Source organism: Chinchilla lanigera, unplaced genomic scaffold (assembly GCF_000276665.1).
Source record: "Chinchilla lanigera isolate Chin_1 unplaced genomic scaffold, ChiLan1.0 scaffold00066, whole genome shotgun sequence".
NCBI classification, from domain to species: domain Eukaryota; kingdom Metazoa; phylum Chordata; class Mammalia; order Rodentia; family Chinchillidae; genus Chinchilla; species Chinchilla lanigera.
The window spans coordinates 1,464,026-1,487,212 of record NW_004955467.1 but is presented as its reverse complement, the minus strand read 5'-3'; the positions used below and the strand labels follow the sequence as shown (position 1 = coordinate 1,487,212).

The 23,187-nt window shown below is 36.1% G+C and overlaps 1 protein-coding gene across 1 annotated transcript in view; it reads left to right on the top strand.

The window, feature by feature from the left end:
* The window catches only part of Ncor1 (nuclear receptor corepressor 1), a gene marked incomplete in the record, with an annotated part of 160,248 nt that overhangs the window by 81,327 nt on the left and 55,734 nt on the right, over nt 1-23,187 (top strand). Inside the window, 6 exon segments of the mRNA XM_013522047.1 lie at nt 161-262; nt 4,187-4,314; nt 8,631-8,848; nt 10,031-10,093; nt 13,072-13,211; nt 18,286-18,412. Of these exon segments, the coding sequence (XP_013377501.1) occupies nt 161-262; nt 4,187-4,314; nt 8,631-8,848; nt 10,031-10,093; nt 13,072-13,211; nt 18,286-18,412 (778 nt within the window).

Genomic DNA, 23,187 nt, shown 5'->3' with positions numbered 1-23,187 from the left:
ACTATATGTGTTTTTAGAGCCCACTCATAACTTAAAATACTAGCCTTATATGCTCCTCTTTAATTTATATTTGGGAATAATAGAAATTTGCCTTGAAAGTATTTTATTTAAATTTTAAAAATTTCTGTGGAATTATCAGAAATGAACTTTTTCCTTACAGAGTGTTCCTGATTGTGTTTTATATTACTATTTAACCAAGAAAAACGAGAACTATAAAGCCCTAGTCAGAAGGAATTATGGAAAGCGCAGAGGGAGAAACCAGGTGTGTTTCATGACTGTCTGGGTGATGTTAATGGAAGAGCAAGACAAAAAATGTTAGAACAGGAGCCTTGAACTTAATGTATATTTTAGGGTTACCATCTATCAGGATATTACAAATATTATAATTATTTTGAAATCTTATTTTTCATATATTTTGTTATTAGTGTGATAAAATTAATTTGAAAAATTTTCTATTTTCCTGTTATCTGAATCTGTATTTCAACATCAAGAATAATCATGTAATTAAGTATGAGACCCATTGCATTCTACCTAATATAATATCTTTAAGCAGTTCTTTTGTCTGAGCATGGGACAGGTATGGTAAGAGAAAGACAGCTTGGTAACTAGAGCAGGTGATTGTTTACTGAAATGCTTGAAACTTGATCTTGTTTCATATTATCTTTATTTGGGGGAGTTTAGATAGTTTAACCCCTAAACAATTTATCTAAAAGGGCAGTATTTCACAAGTATGTTTTCACAGTTGCAGTTCACTGCTTTAAAAACTTTGGCCCCCAGAATAGCCAGTCAGCAGCTGTTATAGCTCATGTATATGTTTTCAGTGGACTGCTGCAGTGTTGCTTTGCCTGCTGCTCTCTTCACCCAGATAGATAATGCAGTGTGAACTTCCATTCACGAGCTCTAGTAGCTGCTGACTGGTCAGCATTCCTCAGTCTCTTCTGATTTCCTGCCCAACTCACTCTTCAGTAGAGTAGCATCTCAGTCCTTTTCTTCCCTTGCAAGACCTGGTCAGCAGACAGGTTTTTTTACTTAGTTATCTAATTATTCAGAGTCATAACTTTATATTTTCTGGGTGTCTCCTAAAGGTCTCAAAAGATGTGTTTACATATTCTTTGGAAACAATATTTCTTGGTTGAAAAAAGTATAGGTAGTATTTAATGAGTTACTTCTGTGCAATGCTGATAGAGGCTGAGTAAGCTGAAACACTTAAACATGCATTTTAGTGGATTGGTGAGAGGGCTACAAATACCATTATACTGAGTTGAAAAAGATTATTAGAAGGTGAGGAAATGGCCATAATATAGGTGTACACATTGTAAAAATTTTAAAAGGGGGTAGTGAAATGGCTTGGTAGGGCTAATAAGGATCAGAAGGTAGAGAAGAGCACCTGCTTATACTCGCCATAATATCACAGAGACAGAGACATAAATGATTGGGAAACTCCATAAAGATACACTGACTGAAGAGGAGCAGATTGAATATTGGCAGTGAGATAGGAAATACCATTCTACTTGAGATGGAAGTATTGCCAGGGCTTTTTTTCCTGCTTCTCCCAAAGAAGGTGGTATCCAAATGCTTTGTGCTCCTTTAGCTAGATATCCTGGGAATGTCTTAAGCAAGGTTCAGCTACACATGTTTAATAGTAGATTTATTTATTACAAAATAATGCTGATAGCTTTATTACTATTAGTTGTAGTAGTTTTAGGAATTATATGTTATATTTAAGTTTTCAGTTCTACATAAGGGACTCAGGTGATACTATTACACCCTAACTATTATACCCTACCTTTGCCAGATGTGGAGAAAACTCCAACAGGAAGTTCTGTATGGTGAGGAGTCTCTTTCATTTTGAGACACTTGTTTTCCATCTCTGTGATCTCTGGAATGTTTCACTTCTGTCTTTGGCACAGTTCCCCATCTGTGTTTTCCTCTCACATTCTTATCCTCCATTTCATTTTGGTAGTACCCTCAGCACTGCCCCAGAATATATTTTCAGGAATGAGATTTGCCACATCCACCTATACTCTGAGCCTTAGGGTGCTTGCCCCAGGTAGGCTCAGTTTTGGTTTTCATCAGACCTTTTAGCAATTTAGTCCTGCACTAATTAGCTTTAAAATTATTACCTTGTATATTTTCCATCTAGTTTTGTATTTGTTTGGCTCTTTCACTGGGGATCTAGGAGAGGAGGAAATTAAATAATAGACTGAGGCAACCATCTCAGACAAAAGAAAATTGTCTCCATTTCTTAATTGCTTGTGTATTTCATTCCATTTATTTGTGTCAAAGTGGGTGGGTGACTTTCCAGGAATTAGGTGTTAGTTTAAGAGCTTTCTTAGGTATAACTGACTCTCTTTTTAAAAAATCCAAGTGACAGGTGAGAAGAGAAACCATTGATTGGCCTTTTCAGTAGACAAGTAATACCAGATTTCTCTGGTTGCTCTGTTGAGAGTAGATTGTAAAGAGGCAAGGGAAGAAGTAGAGACCAATTAGGAGGTTATTATAATAATCCTAGTTTATTAGGCTTGGAGAAGGCTCTAGTGGGGAGTGATAAGGAATGCTCAGTTTCTGGGTGCGTGTATGTATGTGTCTATATGTACATACTTGTGGTTCCGAGAATCAGCTCAGGGTCTTGTGAGTGTTTTACCAGTGAGCTATACCTTCAGCCTCTGGATGTGTACTTTTGAAGGTGAAGGCAACAGGTTTTGCTGATGGCTTTATTGTGGGGATGAAAAAAGGACAGTAATTAAGGATAAAATCTAGTTTTGACTTACAAAATTGCTATTTGCTATCATAGGTTAGTTCCATGTGTGAAGGGAAGAGGCAATAGTGTGACAGATTATTATAACAGATTAGCTTGGATCAATTCGAAATTTTGGGGCAGGAGGGTAAAACCTGAAATAAATAGAACAAAGGAGTTGATTTTTGCCAAATCCAACGTATATAGACATGTACTATGATCAAATGATTTGCTTGATGAGTAAGATTGGGTCCTTGTTCTGGGTAAGATGATAGCACAGCAGAATTCAAGAAAGGTGTCACAGGAGAGACAGAATTTGAACTGAATCTCAGAGAGGATATAGGAGTTTATCAGGCAAGGAATAGCAGAGTGGGTGTTCTAGGCAAGGACATGAAAGTGCTAGGCATGTTCAGGTGAGTTGGGAGCAGTGGAGAAGAGTATGGGAAGGAATGGCTGAAGGGAAGTATTCACCAGTCAGTAGGGTTTGTTGTAGGTGACTTATAGGTCTTTCTCATTAGGTTATGCAGTCTTGATTTCTCAGTTAAATCAGATTAGTACACAGTGCAAAATGATTTTCACCTTTTCCTTTGAGTCATAGCAAACATGACATTGAATATAATAGGATCCATAATTTGACTGACCATTCACTTTCCTAACTTTTTTTTTTTTCTGGGGGTTGTACATATATGTATTTATATGGTTGTAATTTCAGCATAGAAATATTTTGGGCATTTTGTTTCATTTCACTTTACTATTTATTGCTTTAATATTTTCTATATTATTTCAGTCTTAGTAATGACCATAGCTGTCAACCAGTTCATTAAATGGACGTTCCTCCCCAAAGTGTAAAAGCATAACAATGTTCCTTGTAGCATCATCTATAGTGATGAAAAATTTGAAACCTATTAAGAAGTGTCTAATGTTAGGAGGCTAGTTAAAAAATTTGTATATGGTTTATCAAATTTTAAGGTATAATTGGAGTGCCTGTATGATGAGAATAGGAGGGAATTTCAAAAAGAGCACCAACTTCACATTTCCAAGTGGACTCTTAGTATTTTCATATGTCTGATAGGTCTAAATGCTAAGGGAGAGAAAAACCTTTCAGGTACTATATTAAAAAGCGCTGGGCTGATTTTTTCTTTTCTTTTTTTTTTTTTTTGAGACAGGGTTTCACTGTGCATTTCAGGCTGGGGTCTTGAACTTACTTTGTAGCGCAGACTGGTCTCGAACTCACAGCGATCCTCCTGCCTCAGCCTCCTGAGCACTGGGATTACAGGCTTACATCACCACGCATGGCCTGGACTGATTTTTAATAAATGACCACTAGTTACATTGTAAATGATTAACATCTAATCATTTCAGAATTTAGATTTGTATTGTAATTTATTACAACAATTTGAGAAGCTTTTCCTATTACCCTTGTGTCTCACAAATGATACTTTATTCTAGCAGCAAATTGCCCGTCCCTCACAAGAAGAAAAAGTAGAAGAAAAGGAAGAAGATAAAGCAGAAAAAACAGACAAAAAAGAAGAAGAAAAGAAAGATGAAGAAGAAAAGGATGAGAAGGAGGACTCTAAGTAAGTTAAATAAGTCAAATGTTACAGTTCTTTTACATAATGGAGCTAAATGTGTCGAAGGTGTAAAATGTTAGCTAAAAAAATCAATGGAGCATACATTTTCGCTAATAGTTATTTAGTGTGATTAAGAAATGGAGTATCCCAACACATATATATAACTTCTGGTTTAATTTAAAAATTTATTTTCCAGGCATGAATTACTACTTTCAGAAGGATAGGCTATAGTAATAGGTACTCAACACCAATGTAGATTTTATAATTTGATCTTTGATGTGGAAGATTCACTGGCCCCTTTTCAACCAGAGATAGTATGCATCTGAGAGTATAAAAATGCTAACAAAAGAGTAATTTCCACTGATACAATACATTCCAGGTTTTTTTTACTTCATCATATAGAGTACCTGATTTTTTTTTTTTTTTTTTTTTTTTTTTTGCTGATTTTGCCATTTTCCTGGTTAGGAAAGTAATTCTTGGTTATTATAGGAAATCAGAAAATGATAAGAGTATGATGAAAACTACCCTATAATTTTGTCAGTTGTGTAGATGCTTTTGTGTACATCTAGAAGCAGTGTGGCATGGAGGCCTCAGGAGCTGTTTGGCAGGTGTCCTTCCTTTCCCCCATCTCCTATCCCTTCCCCCTCCTCTCCTCTGCCCCCCTCCCCTCCCCTCCCCTAGGGTTGAACCCAGGGTCTGCCCTGATGTACATTTCAAAGCTCTTTTTCAAAAAGTTAATTTTTTTTTTTGGTTGGTTTCTTAAGACAGGATCTTGCTATGTAACTCAAGCTGGCCTTAAACTCACTATGTAACCCAGGCTGGCCTCAAACTTGCACCAGTCTTCCTGCCTCAGCCTCCAGAGTACTGGGATTACAGGCATACAACACTACTCCCAGCTTCTTAAAATTTTTCTTTTGAGCCAGGCTATACTAGTCTGGGTCTGAACCTGAGAGCCTTCTGCCTCAGCCTCCCAAGGTACTGAGATTATAGGAATGTGCCTCCATACACAGCTATACATGACTTCTTCTACTTAGCATAAATGCCTTTGAGATTACATTCAGGTTGTTGCATGTATCTAGAATTTGTTCTTTTAAAGTACTTACTGTGTTATTTAAGATATACAGATTATAAGCAACTGAAGTTGCCTAAGTCACTTGACAGTTTTAAGAAAATAAAGTATTCGTGTTTTTCTAGTTTTGTAAGTTAGGAAAATACCTATAAAGGAATAAACTATTTTTCTTTTTTTTAGTTTAAGGTAAACATTTGTCATACCACATAAGCAATTGTTCTGCTTATGTGAACCTGCTATATCTTCCCCCTTTTTCTGAAAACTGTATTTTGATTTTAAGTTTTTCTTAAAATCCTTAAATTATTTAACAGATGCTTATTTATTACTTGAGTGAGGTAGGTTCTAAGGAGGAAGCAAAAAATACGTAAGATATATACTATTCCCTGGTAGCTTACAAATTTATAGGGGAAAACTAGGCAAAGAATAAGTAGTATTTTTTAAAAAGAAAAAAACTTTGGAAATAAATGAGTAGAACCAATATATGTTAGAAGATTGAGAATGGTTGAGGTCACTTCTGTTGGATAGTTGAGTGTACTATGATAGAGTTCATAATTAATATGGTATAGTAAAGGGAATAACATGAATAACTATGCTATGTTGAGAACTGGTAGGTAATGATGTCATTAGACTGGAACATAGTGCAACTGAAGAAGAAAAGTAAAAGGTGGGTTGGGGAACGTGGGATGGGGGGAGGGTACCCTTCCAGGCCATGCCTCCAATGGCCTACCTCCTCTAACTAAGCATTTAACTCCAGCTATAAAGTCATCATTGGACTAATCCACTGATGAGTATCACTCCCCATAATCCAGTCACCTCCCAGAAACCCCCTGCACATGAGGCTTTGGGGAACATCTAGATATTTATAAATCATAACAGGGAAGAAGGTAAAGATGGTGTCAAATCTCTAAACCTGAGTATTTATAAACCTGTTGGATTTAAAAGATTAGAGAATGAGGTAGAGCAAGAACCAGAATGATGAGAGTGAGCATGTTTTTACATATATTGAGTTTATATGGATGGGAAATTTAGGTGGCTATTCTAGCAGCTGGTTGGGAGGACAAGTCTGGTCTTAAAGGTTTTGTATCTTTTGGGTTTTTTTTAATGGTTAATCACTAATTTTATTAGTACTACATATTTATAGTACAGAATGATTATGCTCTTTGTGGGGAGTTTGTACATGAATATATAACACCCTTAATTATTTTTACATTCCTTAAGAAGTAGAGTCCAAAGATAGATTGGGTATTGTCTGCTAGAACCACTGTGTTGGGTAACTCACAGAGCTCCAAGGCCTCCAAGGAAAGCCTGAGGAGAAACCTTTATGAAGGATGGACAGTTAACCAACAGGAATATTCCAAAAGCTGAGCAGAAAACACTATATAAGGAAGAATTATCCACAGTGTCAGTTGTAGCAGAAAAGTTTAATACAGTAACAATTGAGAAAAGATCATTTGATTTTTCAGTTTGTAAGTCATTGGTAACTTTTGATAAACCTTTTATTTTTGACTTATGCTGGTCATAAAATTGACAAAACACCTTTAACAGGAGGCTGTAAAATAGAAGCCAGTGCATAAGGATTAAAGAAGTAAAGCAGAAGAACTATGTTGTGCCTTTAATTTAGGACCGAAGAGGAAGGAATCACTCTTGAAATGTTTCGGAGAAAAATTTATAACCTAGTAAACCATTTGTCTACTTTATCTTTAAAGTAGATAAATTTTGAAAATAATCGGCATCTTTCATTAAGCAAGAAAACTGAGTCTTGAATATTACCAGCTGTCCATTTGGAGAAATGTATCTTAAGTACCTTCTTCCTCAAAGTGACAGTCATGAGAAAGAAACACTACAGAGAATAGTCTTACAGTATTTCTTATAGTATCATTACTATTAATAGTGTTACTATTTGTTTAGTTTTTCCTAAGCACCTGAGACAATGATAAGTATTTTACCACTCGGAGAGTTTAACCTTAATAATAGCAAACATGTATGCCCTGGCACTATTGTAGGTACTTTATATAAAATTAACTCCTTTATTCCGTACAGTAACTTCATGAAATATGCTATTATTATCCTAATTTTATGGATGAGGAACTTGAAGCTCGGAGAGATGAGGCAGCTTTTTTAGAGTCATGACTAGTAAATCGCAAAGCTCTGGTACAAACCCAGGCAGCCTGGCTCCAGAGATCATTCTCTTAACCATGAATCCATATGGCCTTGTTTACCCATAATTGCCCTTGGAGGGGGTTCAGAATATTGAGTCTGGTTTTAAAACAATATTATGAGTTAGGCAACTATGAAGAAGATCATTTGTTTCAACTTTATTTCACAGATAATGACAATGTAGAGCAAAGGCAGAAAACCCAGGACACCATCTTTTGGTGTAACCTACTGTCTTCGGATTGCAAGTCTAGTGGGTCTTTTGCTATCATTTGTGATTTTCTCCTGTAATGTTCTAGGTGTTATTTAAATCATTTGATTTGAAGTGTGGTTAAATTAACTCTATTAGTATGTAATTTCAGTCTTGTGAAATATCTTGTGAGCCAGGTGTGGTGGCAAATGCCTGCAATCCAGGCTGTTCTGCAGTCTCAGCTGTTCAGGCCGCAAAGACACTAGGATTGCAAATTTAAGGCCAACCTGGGCTACTTAGTATGTCCTGTCTCAAAATTAAGAAAAAAAACGAAAACAACAAAAACACCCAAAAAGGGTTAGAGGTGTAGTTTATCATTCTTTGGGTTTAGTCTCCAATACTGCTCCCCCAAATAATAATAATTTGAGCTACTCAAAGGTATTCTAGATTATGGCATGAGAGAATGTTTCATGAAAAATTTTCTGTTTAGGTTTATTCACTTTCTTTTTTTGCGGGGGGGTATCTTTTTGAGACAGGGTCTCACTATGCAGTTCAGGCTAGCCTTGAACTCATTTTGTAGTCCACGCTGTCCTCAAATTCATGGTGATCCTCCTGCTTCAGCCTCCCAAGTGTTGGGATTACAGGCATGCACCAGCTTCACTTTCTACTTAAACAATGTTCAAGCCATAATTTTCTTTTATGTATATATACTTTTAAAAACATTTTTGTTAGGACATGTGTATAGTTCATATTTACATTCATGTTACAGGGAAGTTGTTAAGTATACACAGTACATCTTAATTCCTATATATATATATATATATATATATAGAGAGAGAGAGAGAGAGAGAGAGAGAGAGAGAGAGAGATATTTTTAAATCAGACCTATTAATGTGCTTTTGTTTCCAGAGAAAATACCAAGGAAAAGGATAAGACGGAAGGTACAACAGAGGAAACTGAAGAGAGAGAACAGGCCACTCCCAGGGGGCGAAAGACTGCCAACAGTCAAGGACGCAGGAAGGGCCGAATCACCAGATCCATGACAAATGAAGCTGCAGCTGCCAGTGCTGCAGCCGCAGCAGCCACTGAAGAGCCACCACCACCTCTGCCACCACCACCAGAACCTAGTGAGTGGAAAGAGTAATCCTAGTTTTATTTCTTTAAATGGCTGTACAGTGTTGGCATTTTGCCCCGAGGTATGATTTATTTAACCATTTCCCAATTAATGCTGTAGGGTCAAGCTGTCTTTGTCTCTTTAAGATACCACTACAGCGGAAAAAAAAAAATGTATGCACATAGCCGTTTCTTTCTAGGCAAACTTTTACTGGGCATAAGAAATTGAGCTTGATTTTTCTGTCTTAGGAAGTACTATTTCATTAGTCTAGTCTGTTAATAAGTACCACCAAAAGTGATTTCAGTGGTATCAGTTTTATCATAACATGAAGTATTGAAAGACAACACGTTGTAGGAATGATAAGAATGGTATGGGGGAACTAAGTAGAGCAGTGGATGAAAGATAGGCTCAGCGTAGAATGGTTCTTGTTTCAGCGTTACCTTGATTTGCTTACAGAGGAGGTACCTTGCAAAAAGTTGAAAGTCGAGGACTGCTCTGATTAGACTTGTGCTTTAAAAGATAACTTTGTTGGCAGTTGTGGAGGCCAGTTTAGAGAAGCTAAGGGCTAGAGGCAAGAGGCATTGTATTTATGGAGAGGATGGATTCAGGAGATTAGGGTTGACACATACCACTGCATATGAGTGGTAAATGACAAGGAAAACTCAAAAAATCAGTCTAAGGAAGCTTAATGATTCAAGCGACTGGCTGGGTAGGTGATGGTACTGTTGCAACGTGTGGCCTGTTGCAAGACTGCACCACAGACCTGATATTTTCAGGTTTTGTTTTATAAAGCAAAATCACAGTACATGATCCATCTGTGCCTACTGGATACCAGACACTGAGGAATGAATAAAGTGAGTTTAGAGAAGAAAAGACGGCTGTGCTTGGACAGGAAGGAAGAGGATTGTTTTTACTTTCATACTCGGGAGACAAGGCACGCAGGGCTGCTAAGTGGGAAGGCACCGGGTGAAGGAGGACTTTCTCAAACTAAGCTAAAGGCATTCAAACGTGTAGATGTGGGTGGAACTTTTGAGAACACTGGGAAAGATCATGACATTAGAAGTGTGGAGCTCGCAAGTCTAGGTGGTGGAGGAGACAGTAACTATGCCAGGTTTCATAGTTTCTTTACCAAATGCTTTGACTAAGGATTTAACTTAGTTTTTCTCGGCTTGACTGGATTTCCTCTTTATTCCAGTCTCCACAGAGCCTGTGGAGACCTCTCGATGGACAGAAGAAGAAATGGAAGTTGCTAAAAAAGGTAAATATAGTACTGTAATTTGAACTTCCAGGGCTTGCTTTTGTTTTTTTAAAAGAATGATTGGTAATGAGTGAGAAGGAACTATTTTTTTAATTGAAAAAAATAAAAGTTCTTCCAAAAAGAGAAACAGAATAGTGAAGCAAATTTAAGAGCTTTTGATGATGTGGTAACCAGTGAGGCACTTCTACTTTTGAGAGTTTTAAGATTCTTGATGTAGCTTTATTTTTGAGTATCATTCAAAATAAGTAGCTATTTTCACTGTTTGAGAATAGTTGTGACTATATGCTATTGTAATTTTTGAACAAATTTTGATATAAAGTCTATATTTCTGTTATTTTAAAGTTGAATTAAATAGAATAGTAACTACTTTCTCAGTTTGTATTTGGTTAAATCTTTGATTATGAACCACTAAGAAATTGCACTGTGAGTTAGAGGGGGGAATATGTTTTGTATCTGGGCAAAGGTTTGAATTCTGTTTCCGCTACTTTGATAGCTGTGGTCTTCATCTTACCGTGAAACTTTGTGTCTTCTGTTTGTCTCTCTTTGCTTATTAATCTAGTATAATTTGAAATTGAATTAGAATTTCTAATAGCGTAAATAATTAGTGATTAATTTTAAGGAAGATTAAGTCTTTGGTGGTTGTATTAGTCATTTTGTCCCTGCTGTGACAAAATACCTGACACCTGCAACTTAAAGGAGGAGAGGCTTATTTTGGCTCATGGTTTTAGAGCACTGAGTTCTTGATTGGCTGACTCCAAGGCGGAAATAACATGTTGGAAGGGCATGGCAGAGGAGAGCTGTTCAGTCCATGGCAACCAGAAAACAAAGAGCAAGGAAGAAATGAGGAGGTGGGGAAAAGAAAATACTCTTCCAGCTCGTGCACTAGTGACCCACTCCTTCAACCAGGGCCCACCTCCTAATAGTACGTGAGCTACTGATGAGCATGAGTACAGAATGAGTATAGCTTTCCTTGATCCATTTACTTTCCAACTTACAAGACTTTAGGGGGACATTTTAGATCTAACCCATAACCATGGTTAAACATTTACCTGCTAGTTCTAAATAGAAATTATTTTATGTAGTTTGATCTTTTGGTAACACACTTTGTTCACATTTTTTAATATATAGCGGATAATGAATGACTCATCTTAGAATCATATATAAGTTAACTTTACAAAAAAAAAAGCAGTTTAAACTATTCTGTTTTGAAAGTATTTTCATTTAAACTATTTGCCATAACTGGCAAATACTAAATTTATATAGTTTCAAAAAATTACTACGCATTCTCATTTCATCATCAAACTGGCATGGTGAAGTAAGGAAATATTAGCTGTACATAAAATTGTATTTTAATGCAAATATAGTTATGTATGTCTGTTTATATTCAACACTCTTTGACTCTAACTCATATATCAGGCAAGAGTTGATAGTCATCTTTCCATTTTCATTATGGAAGAACCTACTTCTATTAACCTTGAATAGCTGGTGTTTGTTTATAAATTGTTAAATTTGTATTGAGGATTCCTGCTTGGGTACTCCTGTATGTAAGGTGTATCTTGAGAGTTCTCTACATGTGTACATAGGCATTTATATACTCATAATCTTTGCATACATGTATATGTGCTTGCATATATGTATTGATTAGAGGTATGTTAAATTGTATAGGTTTCTGTAATGTGTTAAAGTGAGATTATTTTAAATACTAGTTAAAATTTTTTGAGGGCATTACTTGAATGTGAATTGGCTGACAAATGCTGATTATAAGTGAAGTTTTGTATCTCTTAGGTCTTCGTGTTAATCATGTATATATTTTTTATTTTTTATTAGTACATGTTTGAAATGAACTATGTTTACATTCATTGTAGGGAGTAAGTACATGTACTTATCAAGTCCTAATTCTTTTTATCTCCCCCCATCTGTAAATACCTTTCCCACTTTGCAAAAGCTCTATCTCCATGTTTCCTGTTGTCTTTTATTTCGTTCTTAAAGTTATTTGTATTTTAGGTTTCCCACATAATAGAAGCCATGCGATATTTAATCTTTTGTGTCTCATTTACTTCATATAACATTTTGGTCTCAAAGTAGATCTACTTATAACAAATGACTCATTTATCCTGCTTTATGGCAGAGTAATGCTCCATTGTGTATAAATACCACTTATTCTTTATCCATTTATCTATTGGTTGGGTATATAGGCCACTTCCAAGAATAAGCTATTAAGAATTGTAAACATGGGTATGCATCTGTCTGTAATACGATGTCTTTAACTCTTTTGAGAAGATACTTAGTACAAGAATAGCTGGGCTAATGGAATTTCTATTTTTAGATTTTTGAGAATCTTGATATTGATTTCCATAATGTTTGTACCACTTTACATTCTCACCATAAGTAATGTAACAGGATGACTTTTTTCCCACAACCTTGTCATCATGTGTTATTGTCTGATTTTTTTTTTTATGGCGGCCATTTTTTCTGGACTAAGATGGAGTCTTAGTATTGTTTTAATTTGCATTTCTCTGATCGCCAGAGATTTTGAATATTTTTTCAGGTATTTATTGGCCATTTGTACTTCTGAGAAGGTCTGTCTATTTCATTTGCCCATATTTTGATTGGTTCTTTTAATAATAATTTATATTTGATTACCTTGTAATTAATAGGCTGACCCCAAGGATCTAGAAGTACCTAATTGATATTTGAGCTATTAACTTTGGATCCAGAATTATCCTAGCTTCCTGGCTAGGATAGGTAGCAAGGCTATGGACTAGCCTTTTCATTCATGAGCATGTTTGAAATTTATGGTGAGAGATACAGTGAGTATTTGTGTCAATGAATATTCCAGTAAGTGTTGAAATATATCAGTAAGTAATTAAAAGCACAATGTTATTGTTAGCTTTTTAAAAAACAATAATTAAGTTTATTTATTTTCTCTTATTTGCTTAATCTACTCAACTAATACTTGATCTGTTTTGAAAATACAGGCCTAGTAGAACATGGTCGTAATTGGGCAGCAATTGCCAAAATGGTGGGAACTAAAAGTGAAGCTCAGTGTAAAAACTTCTATTTTAACTATAAAAGGCGGCACAATCTTGACAACCTCTTACAGCAGCATAAACAGAAAGTGAGTATAACAGTGGTGGGGAATCTTTGTTCTTTACTTTGAGTTTTTTTAAGCTTAGAGTTTGGTTTTAAAAGAAGGTATTTTGTATGTTATAGTTTTGTGTGTACATTTACTTATAAGAGGTCTGCCAGCTTCTCAATACAGGTTGACTGATTCTTTTTTTAGTACCCAAGGAGAAAGTTTCTATTTGTAGTAATGGGAATTAGTTCTTTTCAATTGCTGTAGACTGGATTCGAAAAATACATTTTCGAATTGAAAACTTTTGGTAAAGTTCTGTTGAATGTATAGATTCGGTACATTTTAAAAAATCTTTCCAGAGAAAGTGTCTGTGAAAAAAAAAGGCCAGGGAGTATAAGATTATTGAAAATTCCTTAACAAGGACCAACTCAGAGTATTTGTTGCCACTTTTAAATTTTGTGCTTTCAAGCAAAAATGAAAATTATGGAAAATATGTTTCCCTTATGTGTATTAGTATTTTTTGGAGACATGGTCTTGCTGTGTGGTTCAGGCTGACCTTGAACTCATGGCGATCCTCCTGCCTCAGCCTCCCAAGTGCTGGCATTACAGGTGTGCACCACCATGCCCAGCATATGTGTGTTAGTTTTCAGTTACTATAAGAAAATACCTGAGATATCAACATAAAGAAAAATGTGATGTTGCCTCTGTTTTTGGAGGTCTTTATGGTCAGTTGACCCTAGTGCTTTTAGGCCAGGGGAAAGTGGTAGAGACCGCTGATTCACCTCAAGGCCAGGACAAGAAAAGAGGGATAAAGGGCTTGGAGTCCTGGTATCTTCTTCCAGGGGATGTGCCCAGTGACCTAAATCCTCCTTCTGAGCAGGCCCCACTTTAAAGATTTAACCTCCAGATAATGTCACAGGCTGGGACCGAAGCCTGTTAGACATTTGGAGCCATTACATAAACTTCCAGCACATGAAGATGTTAGCATCTTCCCAGTACAGGGTTTTCTGATGAGATCTATAGTAATAAAAAGCAGTTGTGATGGTATATAATGAAATATATCCATGTTTGAAGAGTCTGTTTTAGGTCTCATTTTTTTTTTTTCTTTTCCTTATTTTTTAAGGTGCTGAGGATTAAACCCAGGGCTTTGCTCATGTTATGCAATCACTCCATTGTCAAGCTATATCCCTCAATATTTTTGAAATGAATAATTCATGATGTAACATTGGGTGTCACTTATTGCTAAAAGTTTTATTCAAAAATGTTTTTAATATACCACAATTCAAGACAAATGAATAAAATTTAATAGAGTGCAAATAGTTCTTTGATAAGGTTTTAGGTTTCAAGTAATCTTTAAGTAGCTACTGCTTACTGAGTCTTGGTATAGTATCAAAGAATAATATCCACAACTGACCTTTAAGACATGACTACTTGCTTGAAAATTTGATACAGTGTCAAAGCATAATACCCACAATTATCTGAAGTTTATTAAAATACTGTTTTCTTTTCCATCTGTATATTTGTATGAGGCCAAAATTTTTTTCATGTATTTCAAACAAAACAGATTAGATTATATGTAGAAGCATAGTTGAGAATTACGCTGTTTTCTGTTAAGCCAGACATTAAAGAGATTTCCAAAAACATAAAATACTGTCACTTTTCCACTAAATTATCTGTTACTTTTTGTTTTGGGAAATAGTTTCGTTAAATTAAAAATCTTAGTCTTCATGTTGACATGTTAAGTGCTTGTGGTTTCTTTTTTAGTAAATGGCCACCCCAGTTTCCCCCTAAAGGAAAACTCCTGAGGGTCCTTAATATTTTGAGATCCTTATACCAAAATATTGAGAAACATTAAGGAGTAATAAAGTAATGAAAACACAAGATATTTAAGATTGCTATGATTTGAACTTACAAAGAAGAGTATGCAAAATATAATAATGATTTTATATGGTATATGCATGGCAGCTTTTAGATTAAAAATAAATTGAATGCAAGAATTTAAAATATGCTTTGGTAAGAACCAAAATACAAAGAAAAAAATAACAGAAAAGCCCACTGATAAAGACTTGACTTCAGAGGCTACCATCTAAAATGTTGCAAAAGAAAGTCAAGTAAAGAATGAAACAGATCATGTTTCTGAAGTATGAATGTTATATTAGAGATCTTCGGACAGACTGAAGATGCAGAATATGTTTATCCATAGAGAGGAGGACATGAGAGAGGGTGAAGCGGGCAGGGTGGGGAAGTATTTCTTCAGGGTTTGGCTCCTGTACCTATGGAGTTTTAGTGAGTTCAAAATCTTAGGTCAGCTGGCAAACTGGAGACTTACGGAAAGGTTGGAGTGGGAATCTAGAAGTGGTGCACTGCCAGATTCTTCCTTCTTGGGGGCCAGAGGGTTAGTCAGTCTTTGTTCTTTTAATGGCTTCAGTTGACTGGATGAGGAGTATTTCTTACTGAAAGCCCACTGATTTAAATTTAATCTCATTTTAAAAAACACCCACATAGGAACGTCCAGAGTAATGTTTATCCAGATATCTGGGCAAAGTAGCCCAGCTAAGCAGACACAGAATTAGCAATTGAAATAATTATAATTAATGTAATATGAACAGCAGCCTTCAATTCATTATCTAGAGTATTTTATCTTTTAAAAAAGATTCAGTGTTGTTTTGTTTTGTTGAGACAGGGTCTCACCATGTAGTTCAGGCTGGCCTTGAACTCACTGTGCAGCCCAGGTTGGCCTTGAGCTTGCAGTGATCCTCCTGCCTCAGCCTCCTGAGTGCTAGGATTACAGGCATGTGCCATGATTCAGAGATGTTTTTAACAAGATTTTCTTTTTTAGAAAGATAAATATGAACTGGAAGGTCATATGGTCACATGAAGATGTGTGTGCATGCATGTGTGTGCTTCAGTTCTGTGTATTTGAATTAAAACAACACTACCATGTAGAGTAGAAAGTGCTTGGAGATATAGTGAGAAGTTACATGTGAAGAGAATGTTGTCCAGTGATGGTAAAAAAAAAAACAAAAAAAACAAAAAAAAACGTCTTTTATTGTTATTGTTTTATTAGTAAAGATAAAATAGAATGGATTAATACTGGCAAAGGAGGCCCATGGCAAAACCCATATAATAGCTGTGGTCTGATGCTTGAAAATATGGTATCATTTATGGAATCTTCTGGAAGTTTTTAAAGAAGTATGACCAGTGTCTCTTTGAGATTATTTCCTTACATTCCTGCCAGAAGGAGTGGATTGATAGCCTTCAGAATTTCACCTAGTTTTATGACAAACATTAGAGATTTAATTATTTCTCTTGAGTTAATTAAGAGTTTAGGTTGCATCCTGAGTATAGCACTGTAATGTAAACTAAGAATAATATATTGATAATATTTTAGCAGTTGGGACAGTGTATTATTTTCCTGTCCCTGTACCCACAATAAAGGAGGAGAGGTTTATTTTGGGTCATGGTTTTGGAGGATTTAGTCCATGGTTAGTTGGCACCAGAGCAGAAAAGCACTGTGGAAGGGAAGCGTAGAGGAAAGCTCCTTAACCCATGGCAGCCCAGAAGGAGAGGAAGAGGAGAGAAGAGCTGGGGACAAGCATGTACCTTTCCAGGTCATGGCCCCAGTAACCTACCTCCTGTAACCAGGCCCACCTCCCAATAGGATATTCACCTACAGTCTCATCAGTCACATTAATCCCCTGATGAATATAGTGCCTCTGTGATCCAGTCACCTTCTAAAAGTCCCACTTGTGGGTCTGGGGATTTAGTTCAGTGGCACAGCGCTTGCATGAGTTCGATTCCCGGTACTGGAAAAAAAAACAAAACAAAATACAAAAACTAAAAGTCCCACTTGTGAGCAGTGAGGCTTCTGGGGATGTTTTAGATTTAAATCATAACAGGAAGTAATGATCTGTTTTCCTGAGTCTTGCCAGGAGAAGCTTTTAACTGAAGTAAGGTAAAATGTAGGTTCTGCGAGAGGCATAGAACAGAGCTGCCAGGTCTGTCAGACCATGGGTCTGCAAACACAGGAGACCTTAAAAATTACGCTTAGCAATGAATTATAAATACAATGTAAGTAGCCAATATCCTATATTTAGATACTGTAATATATATTTACAGATATTGCAATATATATTTACAGATATGTGATCTCACTAGAAGAATGAGTGATTTTTACATTATATGTAATTTGCAAAATGAAACATACTATTTAAACAACAAAAAAGAATTTGTCCTCATTATTATTAAATTCAGTAATACCACCAATAATGAGATATTACCTATAAAATTGCATAATTCTAAATGCTAGTGAAGGAAGTTTATTGAGTTTATAATACCAAGAATTGAAAATTGCTTAAATGTCTGCAAATAGAAGAATTTTAATTATATATGGATGACAGTTCTTAGTTTGTTTGTTTTGAGACAGGGTCTTGCTATGTAGTTCAGGCTGGCTTTGAATTCACTATGTGGTCCAGGCTGGCCTTGAACTCCCAGCGATTCTCATGCCTCAGCCTCACAAGTGCTAGGATTACAGGTGTGTACCACTATACTGGGTGATAACAGTATTTTTATGGAATCTAGTAAACTAATTTTGAAGAATTTAAAACACAGGGATATATTGTTTATAGCTATATTAAGTTAAAAAATAAGATACATAATTACATAGGGCTATCCAAGGTATATTTGTATGTATACATAAAGATTTGTATACAGGTAATATTCATGTAAAAGGCTAAATGGAAATGTACAGCTACACTTAGAATCTCTAGCTGTTTGAGTTATGGGCAGTTATTTTTTTAAAATATTTTCTAGGCCTTTTACATTTCAATGTATGTGTTACCTTTATTAGAAAATAACATGTTATTTTAATTAGAAAGATACACTAGAGAGAAGAGGATCATTGAGATTTGTAATTGCAAAAATGGTTCAGATGTAATCACCTATATAAAAGGCTAGTTGGTAGTTGCCCAGACACTTTTGGACTTTAACCAAAACTGTTGTCAAACACAGTTTTTTCTAGTCTTATGTTTGTCAGAATTCTGCAGTATTTCAAAAATGAAAAGGTTTGATTTTTTAAAGTTAGTTAAATCATCAATAGTACCATTTATACCTTTAGACGTCACGAAAACCTCGTGAAGAGCGAGATGTGTCTCAATGTGAAAGTGTCGCTTCCACTGTTTCTGCTCAGGAGGATGAAGATATTGAGGCCTCTAATGAAGAAGAAAATCCAGAAGATAGTGAAGGTATCTCAAAATCTTAAATTTCATTGTGACTTCTGCTATCCCATATATGTAATTTTTATTTTAGTGAAATGTTTTTGTAGGAATTGCTTCCTTGAAGAAAGATATCAATGTTTTTATGGCATTGTCTTTATTTTTTTTATTTTTTATTTTTTTTGGTTTTTCTCTGGTACCGGGAACTGAACTCACGACCTTGCGCTTGCCAGGCAGGTACTTTTGCCGCTGAGCTAAATCCCCAGCCCCGATGGCATTGTCTTTAAACTTAAACATAATGTATTTATTCATTTGCTCAACTAGTATTTATGTAGCACTTAAGCTGGTCCAGGTGCAACAACCAGAAGATCTTGACAGTGATGGTCCTATGTCAAATACTAAGTGCCAACATCAATAAAAATGTATGTGTGTCTTTATTGTTCCCAAGTGTACTTGTTCATTTTGTATCTTAAGTTATATTGCTCTATTTTAGCCTGGAGGTTGATTTATTTTGTATTTTTATGAAAATTTACACATATCATATTTATGCTTTCATGTAACAAGAATTAATGACCCTAAAAGCACTGATACAAAAATAACCCAAAAAACTCTTAAGAAATAAAATAGCTTTTGTCACTTAAATCAATGACAGTTTCCTACAAATAATGTTTCCTTGAGCTTTTGTTAGTTAAAGGGTGAAAAGCACCTAACTTATTTCACTTTACATTACTGTTAACATTTCTGTGGGTTTTCCTGTGAACTTACTGTTGCTGCCCTGGGGATTCTCATGTGACTCTGGGTAGCACTTTATATATTATATATTAAGCATGTTCATGTTTTATGTATGTACATCTTACTTGATTTTTAAAAATTCTTTATTTTATTTCATTTTCTTTGGTGTGTGTTCTTTAGGAAGCTCCACACCTTCCAGGTTTAGAAATACTAGATTTATTTTCATATACAGATTAAACTTGTCTTTTACACTTAAATTTTATCTTGAAATTGTTTTAGCTTCAAACAATATGTAAACTTTTTCTGTGAGGCTTTTTTGAAAAGCGAGGTAATTGTTAAGTGTGAAGAGAATATGGGAGCAGCCTCACTCTGGTAGTATAAGAATTCCACAAATGATAGGAGGCGATTTGGTGGCTTCATGGCATTTCTAGGGGTTATCAGAGTTTGTTCATTTTAATGGGTTTGTATCTGATTGCTAGTATTCCCTTGGGGCTATAAATGTAAATAAAACCCTTACCATAGTCCCCCTTGTCTACAGTGTCAATTATCTGCACTTGCCACTGTTTGAAAGTGTTAAACAGAAATTTTTTTTATTTTTAAAAAAGATACCATATCCAACTTTATTATGATAATTGTAATTCTTTTACTTCATTATTAGTTATTGTTAATCTCCCATGTGCCTACTTGATAAACTTTATCATAGTTGTATGTATAGGACAAAACATAGTAAATATAAGTTTTGGTGCCATCTGTGCTTTTGGGCATCTCCTTAGGGCTTGAAATGTATCATCCATGAATAAAAGGGATCAACTGTATTACTCTTTTGGGGCCACCACAACAGAGTACTATAGACTGGGTGCCTTAAACCACAGAAATTTATTTTTAAAGTTCTTCAGGCTGTTCTCATAAAACTGTTAATTTGTGATCACAAAAGCCTATCTATAGATAAGGTTGCAGGTTCTTAAAAATTGAGATCAAAAAGTGTCTTTATGTGTTCTGTTTTCTTCTTACTACTTTGTCTAAGTATGATGATTTTTTTTCAAGTATGGTAATAAATTAACACCATTCTTTTCCAGGTATGGTACAGTAAATCCTCAATTTAATGACAAATTTCATTCAGGGAGAATGTTCGTAAGTTGGATTTGTTAGGTAGAAGATATACTCTGTTCACCCCGTTTTCTTTTCTTCAAATCGTCAGAGTTTTAGCTTTTTCTTGCATAAGCATTAAGCTGAGTGGAACTTGACATTGATACTAATCCTAAATCCACATGCTGAGAAGTTTCTCCAGCTCTGTTACTTTACCATGCATTTTGGATATTCTTGACTTCATTGGCGCAGCAGATTAATATGTTCCATAATCTTGTTCTTTTTCTTTAGAATTGTCCCAATGATTGAATGATTTGTGTTGTAAGAATGAACATCTACCATCTTTTCTCCTCGGTCCAGTCTCTCAATTATTTTCACTTTCATTACCATGGTTATTGCTTTGCACTTCCTAGCAGTACCCTCTACATCACCACTGCTTTCCTCTCGCTTCTAGACATCCTGGGCTCTGACTGAGCACTGTCCTAGTGCATGCTATCGCATTGTATAGTAAGCACACAGTGGCACAATCGTGCCAGTGTCCAGCAGACGAGCTGCTTCCGTGGTTTATTGCATCTACCAATGTTTGGAATACAGGGTCCATTCACATTTGTGAAAGTTCACAACTCGAAGATTTGTAAGTGGGGGACTTAACTATATTAAGGTAACATGTCCCCCTGACCCAGTGTAGGGTGGCATGTTCTACATGTGGTTATCCAGTTACATCTAGAATAGCACTCTATTAATAGGAAATGAACTTGCCAGTAGAATTGTAAGCCTTCTTTTCATTTTTGACTTAGCTTCATTTGGAAAATACCAGAGAAAAAAAATATACAATCCATTTACATCACCTCTTACTCCACACTGTTAATCTTAATGAGACATTATCGATGCATTGTTTATTGTGTGGCAAGGCTCTTGCCAATGAAAGAATAAAGGCAACCTCTGAAGAGAAATTCCTGTCTCTCTTCCTAAAACACATCTGACTGAGCATCTCTCCAGAATTAGAAGAACTAAATCAGAAAGCCTGAAACTTTACCAAAATTTGGATTTTCCCTCCCATGCCCCTTCCCCCTTCTCTGCCCTCTCCCCCTCCCCTCCGCTTTGCTTTGCTTTGCTTCTAGTACTTGGGATTGAGCCAAGGATCTTGGGCATGCTAGGCAAGAGCTCAACTACTCAGCCCTTTCTTATTTTGAAACTGCCCCATTAAGTTTCCCAGGCTGACCTTGAACTGTGACCCTCTTGCTTCAGCTTTCTGAGTAGCTGGGATTACAAGTATGTGACACTCTACTCAGTTACTTATGTCTTCTTCTTCTAAATCATATTTCAGGTTTTTGTTGTTGTTGTTGTTTAGGGAAAAAATACATTTGACTGGCGGGTGCTTTAAAAAGGATTATGCCTTAGAAATATTCCTCCTCTTCTGTATCTTGGGAGAAGATCATTGAAAAAGTGCTCATATTAAGTGATGATCATCTGCATGTCTTCTGATAGTTTCATGATAAGTGACTTGTTTCCCCTGGTATAGGGGCTTTCCATCACTACGTAAAGAAATAAAGGTTAAGTTGGACTTTTCATATTTTGATGGCATATTTTAGTAATGGTAATTGCTATCGTGGGTAAAGACCTTAGTACATTTGAGGTACTTTACTGAGTTCTTGTCTTTTGTGTTATTTTTGAGACTTGAACATTTACCTGAACTCTAGGTTCATACATCCAACTATGTACTTAGTATTTCCACTTGAGTACCAAACCTTCATCTCAGCATTAACATCCAAAGCAAATTTTGTTTCCCTGTGATCACAAGCTGCTTCTCTCTGCAGCCTTTCCCCATCATTTATTATTACTTTTGTAATTGTAGCTGACTCATATCTGGCACTTGGTCCATGAGCAAATCTTGTGAGCTTTTCCTTAAACATGCTCTTCAGAATTGGAGCTCTTCTCCCTGGCTCTATTGATGCTACCTTGGCTCTGCGCCTCTGTCCTCTCCATTGCACTAGCTTTGTTTGGTGTCCTTGCTTCTTTTGGTTCTACTCTGTTCTTTCCTTCTGTAAAGCAGCTAGATAGCTTCTTATAAAGTATAAATCAGTTTGATTTTTTCCTGTTAGAAATGCTATAGTACTTTCCTAACCTTTTCTTTAGTTTTTTCTTCTTTTGTTCCTCCCCTTCCTTTCTCTTCCCCTCCCCTTCGTTTCCCCTCCCCTCCCTTCCCTTCTCCTCCCCTCTTCTCTTCTCCCTTCTCTTGTCTTCTCTTGCTTCTTTCTGTCAGGGTCTCACCATGTAATTCAGGCTGGCCTTGAACTCACAGTGGGTCTCCTGAGTGCTGGGATTACAGGCCTACACCACCATGCTCAGCTTCCCAATTTAAGAATAAAAGTCTAAGGTCTTTCTCTAGGTGATGAGGCCCTACATTAATTGGGCTTTGTGCCTCTATGTGAACTTTTTTTTCCTTCATTGCTAAGGATTGAACCCAGGGTCTTCACATTGAGCTACATCCCCAGCCCTTTCTTTTTTGAGAAAAGGTCTTGCTAAGTTGATAAATTGAGCAGCCTGGGCTTGAATTTGTTACCCTCCTACTTCAACCTCACAGTGTGCTAAGATTAGAGGTACATGGCCACCGTGCTTGGCTTCTCTATGGCCTTCTTGCCAAAAGCTTTCTTGCTTGCTCCCTCTGCTCCCACCATACACTCCTCCTTTCTGTTCTAAGCGAAACAGTTCTACCAGGGGCTTGGGTACCTTCTGATCTCTCCCCAGAATGCTGTTCCCAAACTGTGCCCCTGGCTCCCTCTTCTACTTCCTTCAGGCCTCTGTTCAGATGTCACTCTGCCCCCTGTAATCCATCTTCATGAACACTTTAGTTTTATAACTTAGTCACTCATTTACTATGTCAAATATTTATTCATAGTTTATTTCACACTCCATGAGACTGTATAATTTGATTTTTTTCATTCTCTGTACCTCAGTTTCCGGCACATAGTAGATTCTTTATATAT